The sequence below is a fragment of the Pristiophorus japonicus genome, chromosome 11 (genome assembly GCF_044704955.1).
Source record: "Pristiophorus japonicus isolate sPriJap1 chromosome 11, sPriJap1.hap1, whole genome shotgun sequence".
NCBI lineage: Eukaryota > Metazoa > Chordata > Chondrichthyes > Pristiophoridae > Pristiophorus > Pristiophorus japonicus.
In genome coordinates, this window is record NC_091987.1 from 59,371,320 (window position 1) to 59,388,440 (window position 17,121).

The window sequence follows — 17,121 nt, forward strand, 5'->3', positions numbered from 1 at the left end:
TGTACAAAAGTTTGATGCAAAAAAATGTGAATGCAGCTTGCAAATCTCTGTGCTGATTATCTTAGGAAGAACACAGTGACGTAATACCTGTAACGTGCAAAGGCGAATAAAGAAGTAATTCTCTTCCCACGTCATTATTCATGTGTGAGCCTTGACAAGAGTGCCAGCAGGCTATTCATCTACATGGGGCATCACAGTCAACCTTGGTCCTGTCCTCACCCAATCTCAAAATCTCTGAACAACAGTAATCAGGAGGGGGAATCCTAGCTGATGTTCCTCTCCCTAATCTATGGGCACTGAGGTTAATTGTAGTAGCTTTACTGTCATCCTGGCTGAGTTCAGCTAATTCAGCGGATTAGCACCTAAACCTTTCTGGATTATACTGTTCAGCTACTCACCAGCTAAACTTTGTGAAACATCAGGGTAGTATGCTATGGCTTTACCACGAAAGCCTGATCTTATTTTAGTCAATGCACAAACTACAGTGAGGCAACAAATTTCAGAACAAAATTACAGCCATGGTGCTTGTCAGCACCTCCCTTTTAATGTGCTGTGTTGATAGTCATTATACTTACAAGCAATAATTTTTTCTGCTTTGTTCTGTTTGAAATGCAGTTTGCACCCACACAGACTGCAATACGACTGATTCTAGGTCATGCTTTATCTTTGAATCTAAATACATTCTTTTTTAAAAGATCTTTAAGTACAGGCCTTGATGGTTCTCCTGAGGCCATTATCAGTAAGTGCACACTGCCTGGTGTGGTTTTAAGTCATGCACATCAAGAACGGCTCAAGCCCAGTCCCTGGTCTGTGTTGTTAACTGAGCTCACTTCATATTTCATGCCCATTTCAGTTGGCATTGTGGAGAAAACATCATTGGAGCTTATGTGAAATTCGTGTTAATTTTATTGCCATTTATTACTAAAAATTGATATCCAACATTTATTATTTCAATTTTACTTATAAGTGAATAAAAACACAATCCATGAGCTCCCCTGATGATATTGTAAGTAAGGGCATTTTCCACAGTAGCACAAAGCTCTCCAGACCAGAAACACCAAGGTCAATTCTGGGTTTTGGGGCAACAGTTGGAACGCTCAGGGGTTCTCGCGATCAGCCACTGTAACTTCAACGGAAGATCAGCAGAAACCCCAGATAAATGCACAAATGGGGTTTCCAATGATCTTCTGGTGAACTTATGGTGGTCAATAGAGGAACCACCCCTGGGGAAATTCCCGATGAAGGTTTGGCCTGAGTATTCTAGGCTAGAGAAGGTAAATTTAGCCAGGGTACTGTTTCTGATTACTATCTAGCAACCCTTGCTGCAAAATACATGATGTAGACGTAAGGAGAGAACAGGTACAGGCTTGGTTGTAATGTCCTCCATGATCAACTTTCACTGTCTTGGCTCACACAGGAAGAATGGTCACTTCATTGAGAAACCGGAAGGCTTCTGGCACTCATTGAATTATACCCCAGCAACAATTAGCACCTTCAGGGCAGGAAGGGAGAAAATTAAAGCAAAATAACCCAGAATTTCCAAGAAATTACTGTGATTGATGTGATTGGACAAATGTTTAACATGCTTACATCAAATTCATCTCTTCTATTTTAACAGAGGTATTAACCCATTTCAAATAAATAGGGTAATTAATACCTTCATTAAAGTAACAAAAGAAATTTGATAAGATGAGGAATGGTGCTATATGATTAATTATCCAGAGACACAGTGCGCACTATAAATTATGAGATTTCATTGCTTGTGAGTTATCAAATCAGCCTCTTCATAAAATATAAACTGCATTCCATGGCTTGACATCACATATCCTCTGTTTACACAATTGCAATTTCTGAATGCCTCCATTAAGGAAACACTGGGGTGTATTTTCTGACCAGCACTGTTATACAAATACTTAATATATTCATTCCAAATCGCTTTATGCACTTTTTTAGCATAGCCATTAACTTGTTTATCCAGCTCTCATTTGATATCTGGACGCACATACTTTCCAGCTGGGGTCAGTCAATAGTGACTTTACCTCTACTCAGCCCAGGAGAACCAACGTCAATTATAACTCGTACTTCCAACCTGGCTGATATTAGCCCAGTCAGCACGATCCAGTCATCCTGGTCTATATGGTCCAATACAAGGTGCATCACCAACTGAGCTGTTGGGGGAGTTTTGCAATTTTCCAGTTACTATTGCTGGTGGTGTGAAGTGGGTTGGGCACTGGTGTTGGGAAAACAGGCAGAGATTGATCTTGTAGATCTCTGTTCATTCTGTACTGTCAGCAAACTTTCAGTTGGGCCTTATTGTGCCTGAAAGCAGGGGAGCTTAATTTTAATACATTTTTATATTACAATAGGATGTATATTAATTCACATATAGTTTCCCATGATTCTCTGGTGCGTGCTATAACTGAATTCACACAGACAATGGTGATGAAGTCAGGCATATTCTGAACTAATGGAGAGTCATGATTTCAATGGGCAATTGCTGTGTTTTAAGAATATCAGAATATCAAAGTGTTTCGCTTTGCAATGAATGTTTTTTTCAATGCTAAATTTGTCAGGTTATTTTTAGAAGTCTCTGCCAGAGAGTTTTGGTTGCCAGATTTTTTTCGTCCTGCAATTGTTATTTTGAAGAGGATTCCTCTCTTGGGTGTTATTTGGATGACAAATAAGAAGATGAAAGGAGGGATGATAGGCAGGTCAGATTATATCAGTGATGAACAGGCCTTATCCACGCTCACCCGCAAAGCCATATCTATAGGCAGAGGCATACCTACCCATGATTGCTGAAAGGCTCCACTTCACTGACAGAGAGTTGTGCTGTCTCCGAGAATCTGAACTCCAGCCAACCTCCAGCGACATATTAAACAAGTGACTGATGCATTATTTGCCAGGGTAAACAATTTCATCATTGTCCCCATGCAGCTGTCAGCAGAATGAGAGAGCTGTACAGTTTATTTGGGGATAGCAGGATCTCCAAAGTCCAGGGCATTGTTGGCACCCATTTGGCACTATGTGTTCCCGCACACAATACAATGCCCTCATGACTCACAAGGACTTCCACTCTATCAACATGCATGCTGTCTATGATCATCTGAACAGAAACATGAAAGTGATTTGTTGCTTGCCAGGCAGCAGTCATCACGCCTTCATTTTAAAACAACACAGTTGAAATAAAATACAACCAAATTTACTTTCCTATAAGAGATTTGTACACATATCCTGATGCAGGTTTGTTATGTGGTAAGGTTGCTTTGTGGGATCACCATCCAAATGGTCAATGTTGAAGAGGCTGGTATAAAGTGTCATCATCATCATAGACAGTCCCTTGGAATCAGGAAGACTTGCTTCCACTCTTAAAATGAGTCCTTAGTTGGCTGAACAGCCCAATACAAGAGCCACAGTCCCTGTCACAGGTGGGACAGATCGTCGTTGAGGGAAAGATGGGTGGGACAGATTTGCCGCACGCTCTTTCCGCTGCCTGCGCTTGGTTTCTGTATGCTCTAGGCGATGAGATTCGAGGTGCTCAGCGCCCTCCCGGATGCACTTCCTCCACTTAGGACGGTCTTTGGCCAGGGACTCCCAGGTGGCTGTGGGGATGTTGCACTTTATCAGGGAGGCTTTGAGGGTGTCCTTGAAACCTTTCCTCTGCCCACTTTTGGCTCGTTTGCCGTGAAAGAGTTCCGAGGAGAGCGCTTGCTTTGGGAGTCTCGTGTCTGGCATGCAAACAATGTGGCCTGCCCAGCGGAGCTGATCAAGTGTGGTCAGTGCTTCAATGCTGGGGATGTTGGCCTGGTCGAGGCCAACATCCCCAGCATTGGTGCGTCTGTCCTCCCAGGGGATTTGTAGGATCTTGCGGAAACATCGTTGGTGGTATTTCTCCAGCGACTTGAGGTGTCTACTGTACATGGTCCATGTCTCTGAGCCATACAGGAGAGCGGGTATTACTACAGCCCTGTAGACCATGAGCTTTGTGGCAGATTTGAGAGCCTGGTCTTCAAACTGGTATAAAATGTACTCAGTTTCAGTATGGGCATGTATGTGAAACCTGTAAAGAGATGTTTTCTGATGGCTTAGCATATAGGCTTAATAAGGTGTGACAATGCGAAAGGAAACCGTGACCTGCATTCCTTGGTCTATCCATTTATTATAGTGAAATGCTGGCTAGCCTTACTTCATCAGACTTCCTTAGGCTATTAAGCTTTTTTCCTCATCTGCTTCCACATCTTCTGGATGTTTTTCTCTGCAGTCATCCTGGTAGCTCTCTCCTGCTAAGCAACCTCTCAATCATCTAAGACTGGCTACATCCTCCTCCGTATAATTGCCTGGCTCCGCCCCTGTTTCAGCTCATTTGTGAGTGAAACCCTCATCCTTGCCTTTGTTACCGCTAGACTACCGCTAGACTCTATTCTAATGCTCTCCTGACCAGCCTCACTCTTTACACCCTCCACAAACTTGAGCTCATCCAAAATTCCTGTTCACCCATTACCCCTGTACTCACTGCCCTACATTGGCTCCCGGTCTGGCAACTCTTCAATTTAAAAATTCTTATTCTTGTTTTTAAACCCTTCCATGGCCTCACCTCATCATAGCTCTGTAACCTCCTCCAACCTTCCAAAATTTCTGCGCTCCTCCAATTCTGGCCTCTTGTGCATCCACGATTTCATGACCATTGGCGGTCATGACTTCAGCTGCCTCTGGAATTCCCTCCCTAAACCTCTCCACCAACTACCTCTCTCACCTCACACTCCTTAAAACCTACTTCTTTGACCAAGCTTTTGGTCATCCGTCGTATTGTCTCCTTATGTAGCTCAATGCCAAATTTTATCTGATAATGCTTCTGTAAAGCACTGTATAAATGCAAGATGCCGTTGTTGTTTTCTGTGAGGATGCTGCCCTGGAATGTTAAAGGGGGTAACCCTTTTCTCCTTTTGCAAAACACTCTCAAATATGCCTCAGAAAATGGAAATGATCTGTGCCTTTTTCTAGCCATTTCTCCTTGTATGAGCGCAAAAGTAAAGCAACCCCTTTCAATCGCAGTTGCAGGCTATCACCTGCCAATATCTCCCCCCAATACACAGCATGCTTTCGCAAACAGGTCCAATCTGGGCTGGGAGCTTTTTACAAATAAGATTAGCCCAGCATGATTTCAATGAGTGTACCACTCGCTACTCTGAGATACACCATTTAGCACCAGGAGGGGAACATTTCTCCTCAGATGTTTTGATATGAATTGTGATGCAATATGTAGTCATAAAAAAATTAAACACTTTAAAAAGAACATGCTGCTTTAAAATGTGTATGTTTAGGTGAATTATGCAATGACAAGATGAAGGATACCACCTGTGGGGGGTGGGGGTTGCTGATACAGTTTACACACTGCATCAGCATCAAACACTCTCTCAGATCAGGTATAGCATGGGCTATATTCTGAGTAAAACTCCTATTACGCTGTCCCAACAACATGCCTTAACTCTAACATTTTTGTTTTAAATAGTTACTGAAGTTCAATAGAATCACATTTCATTACTGGCCCTGTAAATTTAAGGTTAATTTTCAGTCTGTTAGATTGATCCGGTATCTTCATTGTCTCCCCATTAAATATAAACATGTTTCAATTGCAAAGGCAGAACATACAGTGCTATGTACTATATACTGAGCTATTTATTACATGGTTAGCTCAATCCTTGTGCTCACTTATCCGGCAAAGCTGGTAGTGCTGGCCTGAATATTATTTTTATGTGTATATTCACACTGCTCTACTGTTTCCTAAAGTGACAAAATATGACTCTCACTTTGCAAGCTCTTTTTTTTAAACTTGCTGTATTGTAACAGTATATGGCTTAAGTTTTTGTTTCCCTTAATATTACTCAAATATGCTTCTGGTATATGATCTTTGACCCATGGGATTTCCTTTACCACACCGGTGCAAATTTTACTATTCAAATCTTCAGAGTGAACAATAAGCAGCAGCTTCATGTAATCTGATGAAAGCACTAAAGAACATTTTGAAAAGTTGTCCATGTTCATGTACACATTTTGAGAGATTTTACTCTGCAAGTGACACAAAAGTAGAACACCATTTAACACCAGCCATTAACCACCAGCGAACATCATTATTGTTCCATATTTATAGCAGCTGTTTTAATTGCTACACAAGTATTTACTTAAACATGTCTGATTGAAAGGACCCCAGATGGCTTTACCTGGTTATTCATTTACTTGTTTGTGTTCCCTCTTTTTATTTTACGTTGCTTTACTCTTCAGTTTCTTAGAATTCCTGTGTACTAGAGCAACTAATCTAGGGTCATTCATCGTGTTTCCCTAACTGCCTGTGGGGAAACTTGGCAACTCTTCCCAATGACCTAAGTGAAATCAGGAACTTGCCACATGGCGATTAGCAAGCAGAGGCAAGTACTTTCTCAGTGTCCACAGGGAGCTGGGGAAACTTAAAGGCCAACTCACTCCCAGCTGCTCTCGTGCACCCATCAGAAGCTCACTTAGGTCCACAGCCAGACAGACAGCTGGATAGGGATGGTGTAGGGATCATAGTTAGTCTTCTGAGTTTTGTTTTGTTTTTGATGAGACTTCATTGAAAACTTTAATAGTTAATTCCTCCATATCATGAGACAGAAGCAAGTGCAAAAAGGGCTTTTATTACAAAACAAATTTGTTTTTGTCAAGTTTCCACTTTAGAATTCATTTTTTCCTACCACTCGCCTACTTCCTGTATTGCCTTCAATGGGAAAAATAAAAATGTCCATGCATGTGTATGAACATTTCATAGATGTTTTATTATGAATAGGTAGTTGGAGCTACCTATCACTGTAAACAGGCTAGCTCTACTGATCTGGCAACATGGATTCAATAGCTGAGCCTGACAGTGCTAGGGACTTAAATTAACAAGTTTATGAATGAGCATACATTAATTCAACTCTCTCACAATGTCAGACTTGTAATCTCTATAAGACAGCTTTTATGATGATGCAATTAGTACTCGCCATCTAAACAAAATAAAAAAGGGAGGAAAAGATGTTAAAATCATAATTCTTTGTAGAAAATTCTTAAAGACATATATTGATGCTAGGACTTGCTTTAATCCAAGTTTGCATGGCTATTGCTGAAAGAAAGACTTGGATTTATATAGCGCCTTTCATGACCATCTCAAAGCGCTTTACAGCCACTTTTGGAGTGTAGTCACTGTTGTAATGTAGGAAACGCGGCAGCCAATTTGCATACAAGCAAACTCCCACAAAGAGCAATGTGATAATGACCAGATAATCCCGTTTTTTTGTTATGTTGATTGAGGGATAAATATTAGCAAGGGCACCGAGGATAACTTCCCTGCTCATCTTTGAAATAGTGCCAGGGGATCTTTTACGTACACTTGAGAGAGCAGACGGGGCCTCGGTTTAATGTCTCATCTGATAAGACGACTCTTCTGACAGTGCAGTGCTCCCTCAGCACTGCACTGGAGTGTCAGCCTAGATTTTTTTTGTGCTGGAGTGAGACTTGAACCCAGTCTTCTGACTCAAACACAAGTGCTACCCACTGAGCCATGGCTGACACTCTGCAGCACACTTGCAGCTGTTTTTGTATTAGCTGCAAATGCTCTTCATTTGATGGGTGCCCTGAAATGGTAGGTTGCATTTGATGTCATGCATCCAAGTTTACATATAATGTGTGCATTGGGGTTAAAATTATAATTCTTTGATGAGAAGCACAGTTGTCAGCTTCAAATGTATTGTGATTCATGAGAAGGGGTCAATTGACATCAATAGCATGCAAACTGAATGTATGCTCGCCATGTAAATACTATATTAGCATCTCTGTAGAAATTAGGTAAATTAGCTTTGTAGCTGGTTATGAACAACCTTTAGCCAAAATAAGAATGCAACCAACCAGAATGCTCACTTACCATTTGCAGCAGCTGAGAGTCCATTTTTGAATCTTTTAAATGCTCCTGAAATCAGGAAAGACATACAACCCTGTTCAAAGATTCATTCATTACCAGGGTGTAGATTTTCCAGCTGGATATCCAATTGTGAGTATCTCGGGCAGTGGATCAAAACTCTGCTGCCCGTATCCTATTCCCCACCAAGTCTCATTCACTCCTGTCCTCACTGACCTGTTTGCTCCTGATCTCAGAATGCCTCTCGTTTAAAATTCTCATTCTCGTGTTTAAACTCCCTTCACGGCCTTGCCCCTCCATATTTTTTGCAACCTCCTCCAGCCCTACAAACCCTCCATTATTCTAACAGTGGTCTCTTGTGCATCACTTTCACATTGCTCTATCATTTGTGGCTACGACTTCTGCCAGCTAAGCCCTATGCTCCAGAAATCCCTTCCTAGACACCCATTCACTTTTATCTCCTTTTATGAGGCAATAAACGCTAGCCTTGCCAACGACCCTCACATCCCAGGAATGAATTTTAAAAACCTTCTTAAAACCGATCTATTTGACCAAGCTTTTGGTATTCCCTCCCAATATCTCCTTCTTTGGCTTGGTGTCCATTTTTTGCTTGTGCCTCTGTGAATTGTCTTAGGATGCTTTTTCTATGTTAAAGGCAGTATATAAATTGAAGTTGTTTGATGGTTGGCAGTTGTTGCAGAATGAGGTGATAGCTTATGCTTGACTTGTCTTTGAAACAATATTGCAATATGTGAGAGTGAACTTTGGGTGAGGATAGAATCAGACCTAATTGTCTCAGTTCACACATGAAAATTGGCCATTTAGACAAAAGGTACTAAAGACATATTTCTGCCCATGGAATCATATTTCAATATGAATGACCACCTTTAGAAGATGAGAAGAGAAAGTTGGAGGAAAAAACATAGCAAAGTTGTTTGGTATTTAGCATTCTTATAAGAAAATGTAGGAGTACTTTTAGCACAATGCCATTATTGGACATGACTAAAAATAGAAGTGTTCATCTCATTAATTGTTAACATGTTTTGCACATAACACTCCAAAAGCAGATATGAAACAGAGAATAGTTTCCACATGTTTCACAGGGTAAATTCACCAATTGCACAGCCCCTAGCAGAGAGCTGCACTTAGTGAACATAGGTTGGATATTGGGTTACAACCGTCTCATGTGAAGTCGCCTTGTGCTTGCCAGGTTATAACTAGTTGTTATAGTTTGTACTGTTGCCATTTTTCTTCTAAATCCTGAATACAACATTGCTTAAATATGTTCATCCAAATTGAATGACTGTGTGTCACATCATATGGTCAGTTGCCAGGTTCTATCATTCATTATATCACACGCAAAAGATGGAGTCAAAAGCAACCATTAGAGAAGAATCTCAGGAAAAGAAGATGGTGCAACAATTGTCATAATAGCACCACTATGTCAGAAGTCAGAAGACTGTTAAAGATCACATAGGGCCACGGTACGATAGTTTATCACAAATTCAAATAGATTTACAGGTTGTAGCATAGGTGTTAAATGATTAATTAACATTTGTCTGTACTCCTGTGGATGATGTCCATGTTCCAGCTGTGAGATACCCTTTATTGAATATTATAAATATTAAAATAGAGATAACATCTTGGATATATATTAAAATAGATAGGGCTCCAGGTCCAGATGATATCCACCCAAAAGGTGCTAAAAAGATGGGGCAGGTGCTCTGTGAGCCCCTTGCACATGTGTTCAATAGCTCAATAGTCAGGGATCATTCCCTTTGAATAGAAAGTTGTTCATGTAGTTCCAAATTTCAAAAAAAGAGACAAATCGGAGTCAGGGAACTACAGGCCCATCACCCATCATAGGGAATATGCTCGAAAGCATCTTAAGAGATGCTCTCGATGACCACTGGGAAAGAGAAGGGAATATTCAGCATGGCTTTTTGGAAAAGAAGGCCATGTCTTACAAACTTGATTGAACTTTTTGAAGATATTATTAGATTAGTGGATGAAGGTAATCAGGTTGACATTGTCTACCTGGGTTTTCAGAAAGCCTTTGATAAGGTACCTCACAAGATAGATACGCTGAATTAGAAAGTGATTCCAATTCAAAAGAGACAGCCTCCGAGGGTCAAGCATCTTAATACACTGTACCATGAAGTGTTAGAGAGTGGTTTCTGGTCAAATAATTCCCCATACAATGAGTTTGCATCAAAGTCTTAGGGTATCCAGTGGAGCCGAGGTATCTTCCTCACATCGGAGAAAGAAAAAAATTAGGAGAGGGCAATAAAGAGATGATATCGTTTGTTTGATAATGTGCCTTTGATACTTTTGGCCTTTGTTGTACTTGTAATACCTAAATTAAAAAGGACAGTTACCTTCCAATACCTTCCTTGCGATTGTGAGATCATATGCACTCGTGAGTAATATGGCACGTTCATATCCCTTTATCAAACCATGTCTTTATTACCAGACATTTCCTTTTTGGCTTTTGGTTTAAGGAAAAAATGTTTTAGTCACTGTGTAAAATATAAACCTAAATATACAGCAGTTTTACTTACAAAGTTAACAGATGTTCTAAAATATTATACAACTATCAGAAACATTTAGTTCCCCAACATCCACAGTGTATAACTCCACTCTTGACAAAACAGATTTTATTGTACAATCCTCTAAAATTTTAAATTTCATAATTTTTTTGTACAAAGTACAGAAAAAATATTTTAAATTCATTTTTAAATAAAAACAAAAAAGTAAAACACGTTTACATATATGTATAAAGGATTAGGTGATGTCTGAATGTGGTTATCTAAAAGTGAATCCGAGTCAGAATTCTTCTGATGCAAGGATACAGTTTCCATTATCTTACAAGCTACTGGATTTTACCCAATAAGTGTACCTGACCACGGCAGGTAACTTTGTAAACAATAAAGTGAAGTGCCTCACCACAACCAAGCCTCCTAAACAGATCATGTGATAGGGACCACAGGATCTGGAACTGGACACCATCTTAAAATCAGTGCTTCTTTTTCAAAAAAAATAAAATAACAAAATAAAATAACATAATCAAATGAATGTGTTTACATATGCAGTGTGCCAGGAAAAAAGTTCCTAATTTAGGCTACCTGCCAAAAAGCAGAAAAATACATTTACAGAAAGATAAGAAACAGACAGCATACAAAAAAAATTTATAAACAGGGAGATTTTTTTTGTTGAAAAATTCACAAGTCCATCCAAAATGGAATTCTGGCTTTCAAATGTACAAGAACATAGACAACATTATGTCATTTAGTATTCAGAATAGCGTTTTTTCCCCCCAAACACAGCGATCCATGAAATAACACATCATTTACATAATTTACAGTCTTGTAGGCCTTAAATGTAGGAACAGCAGCTAATATGAGACCTGTTCCTTCAGCAGTTAATTGTATGTTTCAACCTCATTGTCAGCATACAGGTATGTGACAGATGATCCCAACAGTTCCTGAAGTTCGCTTGTGAATTCCACCAGCTCCAGTGTTTCTTTATTGTCAATGTCCCGAGTTTTAAATTCCTCTGGGTAAGTAAAAAGTTGGCTCAAAGAAGCCTGTCTGTAAAACTCTGCCTCTGAAATGGTGGCGTTTTCAATATGAGGGAATGAGGAGCGAAAGATGCGAGCTGATACTTTCAGTCTCCGTAGCACATCAGTTAATAGCAGCCAGTTCCGGGGACTGTCATGAAGGAAGAAAGAAAACATATTGCAAGTTTTATACGAGAGTCATATTGTCTCAGATTTATTTTTAAAATGAATTTTAAGAATGGTCCTGTAGTATAAAGGCTCGCTACTAATGGGATATAATCTATAAAATTTAGCTTTATTATATTATCTGTTGATTTGATAGGTTATACAAACTTCTAGAACCAAAAATATTATAATTAATTAGCTTAATATTTAAAATGCTTTTTGCAAGTAAATGCTTTCCAAAAAAACTGGCATGTTTCTACTAATACATGATCAATATCATACACTTATGTCATAATGTTTGAAACATACATTTCTAAATATATTATATATGTAGGGAACGGTAGCATAGTGGTAATGCTACTGGACTAGTAATACAGAAGTCTGGACTAATAATCCAAATCCCACCACGGCAGCTGGGGAATTTAAATTCAGTTAATGAAATAAATCTGGAATAATAAACTAGTATCAGTAATAGTGGCCAACTGGATTGTCATCAAAACCCATCTGGTTCACTAATGTCCTTTAGGGAAGGAAATCTGTCCTTACCTAGTCTGGCCTAAATGTGACTCCAGACCTATAGCAATGTGGTTGACTCTTAACTTCCCTCTGAAATGGTCAACTAGGGATGGGCAATAAATGCTGGCCTTGCCAGCGACACCCACATCCCATGAACAAATATAAAAATATAATATATATAATATATTGTGAGTCAGAGTAGAACACTATTTTATAATGAGGGTGTTAACACCAAATGATGCGGAAAATGTTACAGGAAGTGAGACATATATGCAAGACAGACATACATCACGGGATTCAGAGAACATATATAAAAAAACACTTGATTGGGCTGGATTTTCATTCGGCTTGTGCCTCTGTTAGTGCTCCAGAAGGGCGTTAATGGCGGTCAAAGTGCTTACAGCCCGGGCGGCTAGCTGCCAGCGTCCCACCGGGAAATTTGATGCCGGTTTTGCGGCGGTGCAGAGTAGTACCGCTCGGGAGCGTTGTGCCAGTGTGTGACGCTCTTAAAATTTGTTTTGCGCTGACCCCGTAGACAACCCGCCAGAGAACGCTGGGGGTCAGAGCTGTACTGGCAGCAGTGAAGGAAGGACTGCATGAATGAAGTGTGATTGTTTTTTTTGCGATTTATCCTTTTTGGGGTGAGTAATATATTGGAGGTTTTTTTGTGCTTTTTTTTTTTCAGGGAGGCCTCTCTTAGGGTACTGCGAATCCGGCTCTTTAGCAACAGATATTCAGTTGCTCACCCAGCCTAGCGCCCTAAGATAAGTGTGGAATGCTTCCCTTAGTGCTCCGCTGTCAGGGCGCAGCTGCTGAATTTTGTGGCTGCCGACACAAGCCATTTCCCGGCACTAAATTTATCCATCACCCAACATTACCGCCTCTAAAAACCCTCAACCAAAAATCCAGCCCCTTGTAGTTTATATTATCTGAATCATTTATTTACATTATGGGCTTGTAATTCACAGAAATACCCATTATTCTCTCTTTAATTCTTTTGTACCTATTTAAGATTCTATAGATTGTATATAGCCATGAAAGATGCAACCATGTTCCAGCTTTGAGCCAACTCATTTTCACTTTAGACTTCCCAAGGCAATCAGTTTCTATAGGTATATAAAAAGGAAAAAAATGGCTAAAGTAAATGTTGGTCCCTTAGAGGACGGGACTGGGGAATTAGTAATGGGGAACATGGAGATGGCAGAAACTCTGAACAAATATTTTGTATCAGTCTTTACGGTAGAGCACACTAACAATATCCCAACAGTGGATAGTCAAGGAGCTATAGGGGGGGCGAGGAACTTAACACAATCATAATCACTAAGGAGGTGGTACTCAGTAAGATAACACGACTAAAGGCAGATAAATCCCCTGGACCTGATGGCTTGCATCCTAGGGTCTTAAGAGAAGTAGCGGCAGGAATAGTGGATGCACTGGTTGTAATTTACCAAAATTCTCTGGATTCTGGGGAAGTCCCAGCATATTGGAAAACTGCAAATGTAACACCCCTATTTAAAAAAAGGAGGCAAACAAAAAGCAAGAAACTATAGACAATTAGTCTAACATCTTTGGTTGGGAAAATGTTGGAGTCCATTATTAAAGAAGCAGTAGCAGGACATTTGGAAAAGCATAATTCGGTCAGCAGAGTCAGCATGGATTTATGAAGGGGAAGTCATATTTGACAAATTTGCTGGAATTCTTTAAGGATGTAATGAACAGGGTGGATAAAGGGGAACCAGTGGATGTGGTGTATTTGGACTTCCAGAAGGCATTTGACAAGGTGCCACATAAAAGGTTACTGCACAAGATAAAAGTTCACAGGGTCGGGGGTAATATATTAGCATGGATAGAGGATTGGCTAACGAACAGAAAACAGAGAGTTATGATAAATGGTTCATTCTTGGGTTGGCAATCAGTAACTAGTAGGGTGCTGGGACCCCAACTATTTATAATCTATATTAACGACTTGGAAGAAGGGACCGAGTGTAACATAGCCAAGTTTGCTGATGATACAAAAATAGGAGGAAAAGCAATGTGTGAGGAGGACACAAAAAATCTGCAAAAGGACATAGACAGGCTAAGTGAGTGGGCAAAAATTTGGCAGATGGAGTATAATGTTGGAAAGAGTGAGGTCATGCACTTGGACAAAAAAAATCAAAGAGCAAGTTATTATTTAAATGGAGAAAGATTGCAAAGTGCCACAGTACAGCGGGACCTGGGGGTACTTGTGCCTGAAACACAAAAGGATAGTATGCAGGTACAGCAAGTGATCAGGAAGGCCAATGATATCTTGGCCTTTATTGCAAAGGGGATGGAGTATAAAAGCAGGGGAGGGAAGTCTTGCTATAGTTATACAGGGTATTGGTGAGGCCACACCTGGAATACTGCATTCAGTTTTGGTTTCTATATTTACTTGTTTTGGTTTCTATATTTACTTGTTTTGGAGGCAGTTCAGAGAAGGTTCACTAGGTTGATTCCGGAGATGAGGGGGTTGACTTATGAGGAAAGGTGATCTTATCGAAAGTTAGATTATGAGGGGGCTTGACAAGGTGGATGCATAGAGGATGTTTCCACTGATGGGGTAGACTAGAACTAGAGGGCATAATCTTAGAATAAGTGGCTGCCCATTTAAAACTGAGATGAGGAGGAATTTCTTCTGAGGGTTGTAAATCTGTGGAATTCGCTGCCTCAGAGAGCTGTGGAATCTGGGTCTTTGAATAAATTTAAGACATAGTTTCTTAACCGATAAGGGAATAAGGTGTTATGGGGAGTGGGCAGGGAAGTGGACCTGAGTCCATGATCGGATCAGCCATGATCATATTAAATGGCGGAGTAGGCTCGAGGGGCCATATGACCCACACCTGCTACCATTTCTTATGTTCTTATATCATCAGGCACAGCACACGGATGAGATGCCAAGTCAATGGAAGGGAGGGAAAGTTAGCTCTTTTAAAAAAAAATCATTTTGCCCTTCTCTTATTGTCCTTTTACTGATAAACAAATAATCGCAATGGTTTAACAAAAATCTATGTAGAATACATACCCCTGAGAGAGTGAGACCTGAATGTTGTAACAAGGTAAAAGAGGGGCATCAGAAAACTCAAATTCCATCACGTCATCATACTCCTCTTCCTCATCACTAGGGCCTGGTGGATTAGCCAAGACATCAAATCCAGACTCTTCTACTGGTTCTGGAATCAAAAAACAACAATTGTTTTATGGTTATAATGCAGGAATTATATTTTTCAGCAACATTAGACCAGAATACATCTTAACTGTGCAACACACAATATTTAAAAGAACGTCTTCTGTCATATGCTGTCATAGCTTTAAGGTGTCAAATCATTGATAAAACAAATAATCCTAATGAAAATAACTTTTGTGGCATTCACAGACCATATTCAAACCATATAGATAATATGGTAAATCAGCTTAAAGTCACGTTGTTAAAGTCCGACAGGCAAGGGACAAGATGCACTCATCGCACTTCTGCGGCTCCAGGTTCAAATCCCAAAAGCTAGATAACATTCAAAGCTGCTTGCAATAAATGCAATGAGATTTACCACTTCTCAACTGGCCACTGGTAGTTCCACCCAGACTACAACTGTTAAGTTACTTTAGTCTTTAAGTTGATGGGCATCCACTACCCAATCAAATGAGCAGCATTGCTGTCCCAACTCACATGGGTTAGTTCCAAGTGCCTCTACAAACCTCGACTCAAAGTTGGGGTTTATAAACACATGGGGCCAACTCAAAGATTTAAAGACAATATTCAAAATCTAGATAAAACACAACATTATAAGCTTTTTTAAATCTGAAATATTTTGTACAGCTGTAAAAATTCCCCAGCCACTAAATGCAACATTCTACCTGTAATATAATCTTTTCTTGGATGAAGACCTCACTATAATTATTAGTAGTAACACATATGATTCTAACAAGCCATGTACTGGGACCCACACACATCTTTGAGCTGATTTTTCTTCCCAGACTAGAATGTGTTCTCTATCACCATGTGACACTTCATCCAGGAAGTTAACTCGAGATCTAGTGAAACTCAGAGTTCAACATTGTACCTCTAAAGCTACCAATTGTTCACTATAACCTTTAATTACTGATTTTTATTCCAAATTCGATCCTATCCTGTCTTGAAGTCACTGATTCAAGTTATAGTATAATTCCACTGGCAATATCCACCCTTCAATACTTTGCTGAAGTTAAAACACAGAACTTCACTGGTAATAATCTCTTAATTGCTCCCTGAGCCAAGCACAAACTGGCATAGGGACAAGCAGATTCGAAAGTTAAATACGTGGTTGAAAGAGTGGTGTGGGAGGCAGGACATTTCAATTCATGGGGCACTGGCACCAGTACTGGGGAAATAGGGCGCTGTTCCATTGGAACGGGTTCCACGTAAACCAGGCTGGGACCAGTGTCCTGGCGAATCGAATAATTAGGGCAGCATAAATGGCTTTAAACTAATGAATGTGGAGTGGGAAGATTTTGTAAAGGGTAAATTCAAAAGCAGAAAGAGAAATGTCAAGGCTGTAGAGACTTGGGTTAAAAATAAGCAGAGTGGGTCAGGAAGGGACAAAGAGTTTAAAAAAACGTGATAGGTTATCAGCAACTAAGGGGACATCAGGAAAAATAGAAAAAAGTTAAAGCTAAAGACACTATGTATGAATGTGTGAAGCATTCACAACAAAATAGATGAATTAATAGCACAGTTAGAAATAAATGGGTTTAATCTTAAAGCCATTACAGAGATGTGGTTGCAGATTGACCAAGGTTGAGAACTAAATATTCCAGGATACTAGCCTTTTCGAAGAGATAGGCAGAATGGAGAAGGAGGAGGGATAGCCCTGTTAATAAAGGATGGGATAAAAACAGTAGAGAGAAAAAGATCTTAGCTCGGAAAAACAAGGTGCAGAATCACTTTGGGTGGAGCTCAGAAATA

The 17,121-nt window shown here is 39.9% G+C and overlaps 1 protein-coding gene across 10 annotated transcripts in view; it reads right to left on the reverse strand.

The window, feature by feature from the left end:
- Positions 1-10,370: 10,370 nt before the first annotated feature.
- The window catches only part of bcor (BCL6 corepressor), a 344,096-nt gene continuing 337,345 nt past the window's right edge, over positions 10,371-17,121 (reverse strand). For all 10 annotated transcript variants that reach the window (XM_070893427.1, XM_070893425.1, XM_070893426.1 and 7 more), the window contains 2 exons: positions 15,208-15,355; positions 10,371-11,634 (listed from right to left, as the gene is read on the reverse strand). In XM_070893427.1, coding sequence (XP_070749528.1) covers positions 11,346-11,634; positions 15,208-15,355 — 437 coding nt within the window. In that variant the 3' untranslated portion in view covers positions 10,371-11,345. The remainder of the gene's footprint in view (positions 11,635-15,207; positions 15,356-17,121) is intronic.